Source organism: Nycticebus coucang, chromosome 12 (assembly GCF_027406575.1).
Source record: "Nycticebus coucang isolate mNycCou1 chromosome 12, mNycCou1.pri, whole genome shotgun sequence".
Classification (NCBI taxonomy): Eukaryota; Metazoa; Chordata; class Mammalia; order Primates; family Lorisidae; genus Nycticebus; species Nycticebus coucang.
The window spans coordinates 49,516,545-49,527,631 of NC_069791.1; the positions used below are offsets into that span (position 1 = coordinate 49,516,545).

Genomic DNA, 11,087 nt, shown 5'->3' on the forward strand with positions numbered 1-11,087 from the left:
TATGTGCTCCTGTGGACATCTTGTGGTACTTTTGTTCCATATAATCTTTGATGCAACATTCGATTTGGTTCTTTTTTTTTTCCTTTAAAGCCTCAGACTTGATACTGAGAGGTTCTCATTAAGCAACATTTGAATTAGATATTATTCTAATTTTCAAGAGAAATATCTATGATTTGTGAAATATCTTTCGAAGTGCCAAAAGTTATGGCAACACTTTACACCCTTTAAAGGTATTTTGTGGGGGTGAAAAACTACAAATCAGCAGCTACACAAGAACTTCCTTTGTAGTTTTTCATAGACTTTCATTAACAAAGTATCATACGTCATTACTAGGTTTTTCTTTTTTAATCTAAAGTTTTGCCTGTAGGTTCTTATAACAGTTATTCAACAGTACAATATTATTAATTCCACTGTGCAATAACTTTACATTGCTTCACAGCCATGATTTCTTCTACAAACTATTCAATTTTGCTTTTCAAGTAGGTAAGTATCATTGCTCTCACTTATTTTCTTTTTTTTCGGAAAGTTATCAGAGAAATTACTCTTGAATATTAATTTAAACTCTCAACTCAGACTATATTAAATCATAGCTTAGAAAAGGAATCATTTCTTTAAAAGTAAATGTCATCATTTTATAAACAGTAGTGTGAGGTATGAATATAGATATTCCTTCTATTTTATTTCTTTTGTCCCGAAACTTCTTGTTTTATTTTTCCAACTGTCTACTCTCTTTCTCCAAATGAATCTATTAAATACAGTATTATTTTCTCACCATTTTGAACTATTGGATTAATAAGTGAACACATGTCTTGGGTTTTGATACCTACTGACAAATTTCTTTCCAGTAAGGTAGTGCTGCTTTATAGATTATCAGAAGCTTACATGAGTGATGGCTGTTCTTGTTTATAGCATTTATATGATGTAGCATAGGTGTGCAATAGGTTATTACATAAGTAAACTCTATGATGTTCACACAATTATGGAGTAATCTAATGATGCATTTTTTAGATTGTATCTTTGTTGTTTAGTGGGGCATGCCTGCATAATGTTATTTACTTGATGTTTGTAGGGATAATAGGTGTTAGCATCACAAATTAAAAAAATGAACATTAGTGGATGTTACAACATTTAGCATTTTAGTGAATGATTTTGTAGTTTCAATTTTATAATGTCACTAATAGAAAAGATTATTAATATAATTTATATAAACATAATACACAAATAAACATAAATTATTTCCAAAGCTGGAAATACATAAAGCATACATAAAACATATATCAATACAGGATTATTAATTTGGTTTTTGAAGATATAGTGGAACCTCTATAAGTTGACCACCCAAGGGACTGTAACAAACTGGTCAACATACAGAGGTGGTCAACAAAAGGAACTTGGCCTGCTATACTGACATGTACATGTGGCGCATGTCCTGTTTATGAAAATTAGGTCAACTTAAGGATGTGGTCAATGTAGGGAAATGGTCTACTAAGAAGGCTCTACTATATGTTAAAATGAAATAAACACAAATAAATATATAGCTAACCAAAATTAGCTATTCTTTTGGAAGGCTCAAATACTAGTTCTGATTACAAAAACATAAATATGAGTTTAAATTTCATTTTTTCTAGATTTAGATAGCTATATATTGGGTTTATCTAAACTCAGTCTTTAAGGGTTTGCTTGGACATATCTTGGAGTGACAGATAACAAATATTCCCCAGTTTATTGATGCAATGAGAAATGATCAAAAGATTTCCATTTAATACAAACAATATAATTTAAAGGTTTTCTCTTGGTATTCCTGTTTCCTTTAATTTTTGTGTTAAATGTCTTTTTTGAATCTTCCCTATTTCTTACTTAGGGGAAATATTTTGAAATTACTTCCCTTCCTGACTTAGTTTCACTGAAGCTTTAATCATTTACAAAAATAGTCCTATTAAAATAGAGACAATTAGTCATGGTAGAGAATGAATCAATAAACATTTTAATGACCAGTTATTTCATATTTTCAATTTCTGGTATGTTGATATTTTTAAGAATTGATTAAAGTCTTGTCCTTCTCAGAGACATTTATTTTTGTTAAGAAAATCCAAAGATTAAATGATTTGTTTACCGAACATAATTAAATGCAGGAGTTTAAGAATTAAATCGGAGAAACTAAGAAGATAAGTTTGGCAATGATGTATTTTGTGTCATCTACCATAGTTGAAATTGTAGTAATCTCTTAGAGTAAATAACAAATATTCATAAATATCTGTTGACAATGTAACTATGAGTTCTAGAATTTTATTCATTATAATACAAGTAACATTATAAGAATATGGGAAAAGATTTAATGTTAAGATTTAGCAACCTAGTCTAAAGTGAATCTTAAATATCTAAGCACTTTTAAGATTTAAGTTGGCACATTTGTGATTGAGATTTTAAAAAGTTAACTGAATGGGTAGTCAAGTCTCTTTCTCCCCTTGTGTCTTGTACAATATAAATACAACTTTTCAGAGACACTTGCAATGAACAAACTAAAGGACCCATTTTAGAATTCTACTCTGTCCTTACAATACAAGCCCAAAGTCTCCGGTATTTTGGAGGTGTGTGGTCAGATAACCTAATTTCAAATTAGCCCATATGTGGGATTTCCGGTTCAGACCTTAGGTGTCACATTAATGACAAATCTACTTTTTCCACTCTTGCCTCACTCTGAGCCCTCACAGGGTACTCTGTGAAGATCATAGACATTGTTTGTTCATGTCCAGAATTGGTGCCTCCAAATTTCATCTTTTATTTCTTAGCTACCCTAGGCCTTTTTTATGAGATTAATCTGGCCTCTGCACTAAAGGATGCACGTCTTTCTGGAGACAGAAGGTATGTGTTGTTACTCTATCTCTCAACTAGCCTACCCCATTTGGTGGAAGATTCCAAGTACTGGGGGGTAATGTAACTGAAGTACAATTAATGTGCAATGAAATCAAAGTAGAAATGAATTTCTTTATTTGCATAATTCAGGCTAAAAAAATAAAATATGAAATATGTTGGAGGGTTCCTAAGTTTGCAAATTGTTGCCTGTGGAGACCTTGTCAAGAGCATATACTATATCTGAGTTAGTCAGCAAACATAATTTAAGAGAAACACCTAAACATCATGACAGTGAACAATTAATTTTTGATTAGTGATTATAACTTTGTGTGTCATTGAATAATAAGATAATTCATATTAAGTTCAGCCATGTCAAAATATTAAAGGAATTACTTTAATGATGAAGCCAAATGTAATTCCTCAGACGCTTATCCTAACAGTATAATAGTAAAATTAGGGCCAGATAAATTACATAAAATGCTGAAGCTAGTAATAATCAATCAAAAGCCTTAAAATGTACACACTGAAAACTTCTAAGAAACCTGTCTAATGACTTATTTTCTATGGTTCACCTGACAAGAATCAGAAATGATGGTTTAATTGTGAATGATTGTGCAATTGAGCAATAATTGAGCAATTGTGAATAATTTAATAATCAAAATCTCTAATACTTATAGAGAACTTTAAGCACAAGTTTGAGTGGTAGATGTTTTACATGCATTGCATTTTGTAATTAGATTAACAAACTAGGTTATTAGATACCACTCAACAATTTAAAGGTCATACATTGTGAGTTGCAAAATCAAAAATAATTCTAGCTCTCACTAACTCCAGAGCCAATTGACTAAAGTATTTTATTACATTGCATGAATTATTATTAATACACAACTAAAGATACCTTTATTGATACAAACAAAATATCTTTGTTGAAGTTTAAAACAAAAATGTTCTATAAATCATTTAAATTTAACTTGTATTTTATGGTTTTATATTAACCAATAAAATCAATTGTCCATACCACCATATAAGTTAAAATTTTTTTGTATTGTTTCTAATACTGTTTAGGTTATACATACATTGGTTGTTGTTATGTACATATCCTAAATAGTTTAATGATTTCTCAGAACCTTTCAGACATTCAAACAAAAGAACACTTCATAACCAAGAATCCATTTCAGTAAAAGTGTAAGGAAAAAGTGTTAATAATTTAATGGAAGAGAATAAGTTGCATGTCAACTTTCCTATTCTCTACAATTACTTGGTATTTAACCATTTTTGACTTTTGAGATTATCATAAATCATTGTATAAGTTTTTGTAGAATGACATTTTAATTTTTCATATTGGTATTGTTTTGATGTTAAAATACGTTTTTTTAAAATAAGACTTTAATAAGTATATTTTTATTCACGGACTTTTTTATTCCTCTCTAACTTACAGCTTTTCATTGTTCTGGTAATAGTGATTTGACAAATATTTTTGAAAATATTTTACCCTAAGACATTTGTTTAAGCTCTAAGGATATTACAGTGAGAACTTTAGATTCTTCAGTGCAAAATAAGAACCAATACCCTCTCTCCACCACACCCTTTTTTTTTTTGAGACAGAGTCTCACTTTGTTGCCCCCAGTAGAGTGCTGTGGCATCACACAGCTCACAACAACCTCAAACTCTTAGGGTCAAGTGATTCCCTTACCTTAGCCTCATGAATAGTTGGGATTACAGGCGCCCGCCACAATGCTCGGCTATTTATGTTTGGTTTGGTTTTGGTTTTGGTTTGTTTTAGAGAGGTCTTGCTCTCGCTCAGGCTGATCTCCAACCAATGAGCTCAGGCAATCGACCCGCCTGGGCCTTCTGGAATGCTCCACCACATCCCTTTTGACTGGACTAGGATATTTGCCTTATATAAACCATTTATTAATTTCTTAAGACAAATCACAGTCCCTGAAATTGTACAGCTGCACAGATGGAGAACCAAAGAGTGATCTACTCTGATATAAATCAGGCTCAAACCCAAAAGAAGCAGCAAAGGAAACCGATGGGCACTAACAGCTCCGTTTCAGAACACGAACAAGAAATAACCTATGTGGAGTTAAACCTTCAAAGAGCAGCTCAAGATCTTCAAGGGGATGACAAAGCTTACCACTGCAAAGGTAAAGCTCTTAAAGCTCCTCAACAACTGTTCTAGGATGCACAGTTGGGTGCAGGAATGTGCGGAAAGAGCGAGCATGCTTGCATCGTTTTATTAATGCAGATCAGAATTCTAAGTTGAGATGTGATATTTTAATATGAAATATGCGGACAAATTTTACTCACATGTTGTTGAAATCTGTAGTCTTTGTCCAACAACTCTTGGAGAGCTGCATTTACTAAACATGCAATGGTATGTGTATCTACTGGAGATACCGGTAGGGCAAGTTTATTTATGATTCCCTGTGCACGTGGGATCTCTTTTATGCAAATATTCCAACCAACCCTCTCTGTCATTTCTCTCTCAGTGTGTCTGTTTCTCTTCTGGTAGATTTACTGTTACCTGCAGAGAAGCTCATTGCTGGAATCCTGGGAGTTATCTGTCTTGTCTTAATTTCTGAGTTGATAACAAGAGTTGTCATTCTCTGTAAGTATGTTTGGAAGAATAAAAGGGAACTTTGACATTCAGCAAGAGAATGTGCCTGTAAACATTTCATAGACTCAAGGAATAGAATTCACATATAGAATTCATATAATAAAATTCAAATTATATTGTGAACTCAATGAGCAACGGTTATTTTTCAACTTTTCAAAAACATAAATGAAAGAATAATTGTACACACTCTTTGCTTTTAAATATATGCATATATTAAAGTTTCATGACTCCAAGACATATTTTAGGAGACTGAAAAACTCATTGAAAAGTAGAAATTAATTTTTAAAATGGTTTAAATCCAGAACTTAGAATATTGTAATATAGAAATAGACGGGGATGTTGAAGTTTGGTTTTTTAGGCTGTGGATATATTTTTCCCCAAACATTCATTAGTTTATTAAATTTTTTTGCTAAAAAAATTTTTACTCCAGATATTTATAATTCTAAATTAAATTTCAAACAAGAACTCAAATGATTGTGACTTATTTACACACTAACTTTTAATAAGTATTATTATTTCTACCTTCTTCAGCAACACAGAAGCAGAGCAATTCTTTCCAGACTATGAGAACTCAGAAAGGTACTGATATTATTCATTTTTTATTTTGTCTGGATCTTAGGTTGTGTAAAAATGATAGTAGATATTTTGGGGAAAAATAAATTAAAATATGAGGCAATAAACCCTCATAAATAAAGATTATAGGAGGGCATTCCCTTTTCTCTAAAAATAAGTAAAAATGCTCATTTAATTCACTAAACCTCTTTTTGCTATTTGACTCAAAATACTACTGCTGTCATATAATACAGTTAATTTTTCCATTCCAAAAATATAGTTTTATACAGTTCAGTAATTTTTCAGACATGTGTTCAGGGTAGATATATCTCCATTATTTTGCTTTATATAGCAATATAATTAGGGAATAAGAGATGCTTTTCTGTGCATGTGTGTGATATTGGTTGTTCATTTATATTTATCAGGCAAATACTTGCACATATAATTTTAAACCTTCAAAAATGTGCAAATTGCTTTGCATTTTAAAATTTAAATTTCTTCCTAATAGTAGTTTGTAATTTTTTTATTCTCAGCTTATTATTGTGGTCATTGTCCAGAGGAGTGGTTCACATATTCCAACAATTGTTATTCCATTAATAAGGAACGCAAAACCTGGAATGAAAGTTTGAGGGACTGTGCTTCTAAGAACTCCACTCTGCTTTATATAGATAATTTAGAAGAAATGGTAAGATGTAAAGTGTTTCAAACACTTTTTTAAAAGCTTGTTGTAGTCAATATTACCTTCATAAAATTCATCATATCTTGTACATATTTTATTTTAATCATATTCATGTGTATTTAACATTCTATTGTTTAACTTAACAGTAGTTTATTTCTATTCATATGCTGCTAATGCACACTTAGTTATTACAAATTGTGGCTGCTTGGAGACTTTACCTCTTTCATGTTTACATGGATGGAGCTGGAACATATTCTTCTTAGCAAAGTATCTCAGGAATGGAAGAAAAAGTATCCAATGTACTCAGCCCTACTATGAAGTTAAATTATAGCTTTCACATGAAGGCTATAACCCAACTATAGCACAAGACTATGGGGAAAGGGCCAAGGAAGGGGAAGAGAGGGGGGAGGTATTGGTGGAGGAAAAAAAAATTAAATAAAAGTAACTGTTATGATAATCACGGAAAAATAAAGTCTTAAAGATACCATAAAAAAAAAAATTGTGGCTGCTCCTGGATAATGATGCTTCTATAAATGCTTTTATTCTAAATTAGATTTTGCTATTTAATTATACTATATGTATATAACATGTTGTGATTTTACAGATTTATCATAAAGTGAGTAGAGCGTTGTAATACAAGTCTGATCACAAAATAATCTTCTACCTCAGCAGCCCTGCCTGTGTGCATGCCCTCATCACTTCTCCTCCCTTCTCCTCAAACCCTTGTACTGACATTCAGTATTACTAAAAAACTTTACCGGCTTTTGAATTTTTGTAAGTTGATACAGTATGCACTGTTTCGTTTGTCTTCTTTCACTGTCATATGATATTTATGTACCTCATTCATATTAATACAGTGAGATGTAGTTTGTTAACTTTCATGAGGGTATTAGATACATAAAACATTTTAAAATCAATTCTATCTGGTGTCTTTGGGTGGGAGAAGTGAGTCTTACACCCTCAGAGACACAGAGGCCTCGTGGATTTAGCAGGTATAGTCATGGGACTTGTTTGCTGACCCCCACCAATACCCTGATGTTCTGCTGGCAAAGCAGAAGCTCTTCCTCTAGCTGCTTATTGTTAGCAGCTCTCCTGATAAGTCGCCCTTGCTCGTGATGCCAGCCTTGCTGGTGTTGCTGGCAGGACTTCCTTTCAACACAGATGGGGAGGAGCTTACCTGAGGCACCTGTCATTGCCAGGTTGGGTGCTCGAAAACACGCCCAGAAAAACTGTTTTTGGCTTACATGTAATGTATTTTCTCAACGTCAGCCCTTTTGACACCCTTCTAAACCCCAGATGTTGAGAAATGTAGTAAATATATTCACTGATTTAATATGTGCTCTAGGAGAAATGTGTATATAGTGACAGGAATTTTATTTAAATTCATGTTATATTTGTTTTGCCAATATGAGTTACTGTTAAATTACATGGGTCATAATTTTCCTCATTTATGTAAGACTAAGGGAAACCATGAAGTATAAATGTTTGAATTCAATTTCACCAAAAATTACAAACATTCATGAATATTTTGGATAATATCATAGGTGATTTTCAACTTGGATATTTTGTTATATATTTGACTTTGATATATATTTGACAATAATAGAGCCAGTGTAAAAACACTACCTGAATTTTTACATTTTGAAAAAATCTTTTATATGTATTTATTTAAATGTAAAATATTTATATTCCTATAGAAATTTCTGGGCTCCCTGTCACAACAATCATGGATTGGAGTTTTTCGTAATAGCAGCAATCGTCCATGGGTGTCAATAAATGGCTCCACTTTCAAATTGAAGTAAGTCTTTTTGAATGGTACTATATAGTGAAAAAATATAAAAAGGAGAATTCAGAATAACAATACGCATAAGTTTAAGTTGAACTGTAGACAAGAGTAATATCTTGAAAGTTGGTCAAATGATGATAAAAATCTTGAATGGACCACAGTAGTCTCTTCTTATCAGTGGTCTCACGTTCTGTATTTTGAAATAACTGCAGTCAACCAGGGTCAAAACTTTTGAAATGAAAATTCCAAAAAGCAGCTTATGAGCTTTAAATTTCTTAGTGTTCTGAGGAGCATGAAGAAATTTCACATTGTCCCCCTCTGTCTTGCATGGGAAATGAACCATCTCTTTGTCCAGCAAATCCACACAACAGAGGCGCCTCACTCATTAGTTACTTGGTAGCCCTCTGGTGATCACACCAATTGTCACTGTATCCAGAGCTTGTGTTCAACCATGTCTTATTTCACTTGATAATAACTCAAAACCCCAAGAGCAATGATGCTGGCAAACATCATACTAACTCTTTTGTATTATTAGTTTCTGTTTCTAATCCCTTCCTGTGCCTAATTTATGAACTAAACATCATCAAAGATGTGTATATTTACAACAAACATAGAACATAGCAGGGTTCAGTGAAGTAGGCACTTTCAGTCATCCACTGGCGATCTAGAAACACATTGCAAATAGAGATGGGGGAATGACTATATGCAGATTTCATAATAACCAACTCTCACTAACATTATATTAAAATATCATTAACTGTTTTCATAAACTAGTTTCTTTAAAGTACATGGAAAATGCTCTTGTTTCATGGATTGTCCCCATAAAATATAACAAAAGGTTGGATTTTTCTCCATTACAGTATATCAGAAGCAAACCCTGGCAAATATAACTGTGCTTTGCTAAACCTCCATCATATTCGGACAGATGAATGTGGATCTTCAAACATATATCACTGTAAGCACAAGCTTTAAAAGTAAAGTACCTGAGCTTGGACTTGGCCACGCATTCTATGTTTTGTTAAATAACAATAATATTATGATTGTATAAGTCAAAATAACTTGTTATGTGTGTTAATAATGAAAATATTTTTTAAAATAACATTTATATCACGTCTATAATGCTAGCACTCTGGGAGGCCTAGACGGGTAATCCACCCAGCCTGAGCTCACAGGTTCAAGACCAGTTGAGCAAGAGCGAGATCTCGTCTCTAAAGATAACTAGATGCTGTGGTGGGTGCCTGTAGTCCCAGCTACTTGGGAGGCTGAGGCAAGAGAATCACTTGAGCCCAAGAGTTTGAGGTTGCTGTGAGCTATGTCGCCATGGCACTCTACACAGGGTGACAAAATGAGACTCTATCTCAAAAATAAATAAATAAATAAAATAATTAACAGTTAAGGATGACATACACATGTTGTCATGCCAAAGATTACTTGAAAGTTTTTTCCTCGGCCAGGCGCAGTGGCTCATGCCTGTAATCCTAGCACTCTGGCAGGCCAAGGCAGGAGGATTGCCCTGAACTCACAGGTTCAAGACCAGCCTGATCAAGAGTAAGACCCTGTCTCTAAAAAATAGCCAGGGATTGTGATGGGCACCTGTAGTCACAGCTACTTGGGAGGCTGAGGCAAGAGAATCATTTGAGCCCAGAAGTTTGAGGTTGCTGTGAGTTGTGATGCCACAGCACTACACCTAGGGTGACAAAGTGAGATTTGACTAAAAAGAACAATAATAATAATAATAATAATAATAATCACATTTGTAGGATAATACACACACCACATAGGATGTCATTGCTTTTGTGTCTGGCTCCTTTTTGGTTAACATTGTGTTTGTAGAATTTAGACTTTGGAAAAATTGAGTGTTATGTTATCTATTTATATAAAATACCAAGAATTGGCAAACTTACAGAGAAACAAATTGGAATAATGTTGTCCAAAGGGTGAGTGAGAGGTAGTGACCACTAATTGCTACATGTTTTCTTTGTGGGGTAATGAAAATTTTCTAAATTTTAAAAGTGTTTTTTGCTGTAACTCTGCAAATATACAATACTTAATGAATTTATACACTTTAAATGAATGAAATATATGCTATCTACAAGGCATTTCAATAAAAGCTATTTGAAAACAATTCTCCTAGGATTGTGTTTGGAAGTGCATTAATCCCTAAAGTTATATTTCAAGATGGCTTCTTTATACAATTGACTTTTACAATCATACATAGAATTACAATTCTATATCTGGCAATATATTAGATTCTCTTTACTTTTTCTCTATCATATTTTGTATTTTTTGTTATTGAAGTCATACAGAAATATAGATATTTCCTTTTTATGTTTTTTTAAATAGCATCCTTATTTTAAAATTACTTTTAGTAATTCTGTTGTCATTAATAGAAATACCATTGAGATTTTTTATTATTATTATTGTTGGGGATTCATTGAGGGTACAAGAAACTAGGTTACACTGATTGCATTTGTTAGCTAAAGTCCCTCTTACGATTGTGTCTTGTCCCCAAAATGTGTGACACACGCTAAGACGCCACCCCCTCCTTCCTTCCCTCTCTCTGCTCTTCCTTTCCCCCACCTCTCCCTCCTTCT

At 32.9% G+C, this 11,087-nt stretch overlaps 1 protein-coding gene across 2 annotated transcripts; it reads left to right on the forward strand.

Moving 5' to 3' along the window:
• Positions 1-2,770: 2,770 nt before the first annotated feature.
• Positions 2,771-10,587, forward strand: LOC128561861 (NKG2-A/NKG2-B type II integral membrane protein-like). 2 transcript variants are annotated; one of them, XM_053556548.1, is made up of 8 exons: positions 2,771-2,862; positions 4,809-5,003; positions 5,372-5,467; positions 6,008-6,055; positions 6,562-6,713; positions 8,405-8,505; positions 9,354-9,448; positions 9,948-10,587. In XM_053556548.1, the coding sequence occupies exons 1-8, from the start codon at positions 2,838-2,840 to the stop codon at positions 10,043-10,045; spliced, it is 810 nt and encodes a 269-aa protein (XP_053412523.1). In that variant the 5' UTR covers positions 2,771-2,837; the 3' UTR covers positions 10,046-10,587. The 2 variants fall into 2 exon arrangements, with proteins under 2 accessions (XP_053412523.1, XP_053412524.1); XM_053556549.1 differs by lacking the exon at positions 5,372-5,467.
• The last annotated feature ends 500 nt before the right edge of the window (positions 10,588-11,087 follow it).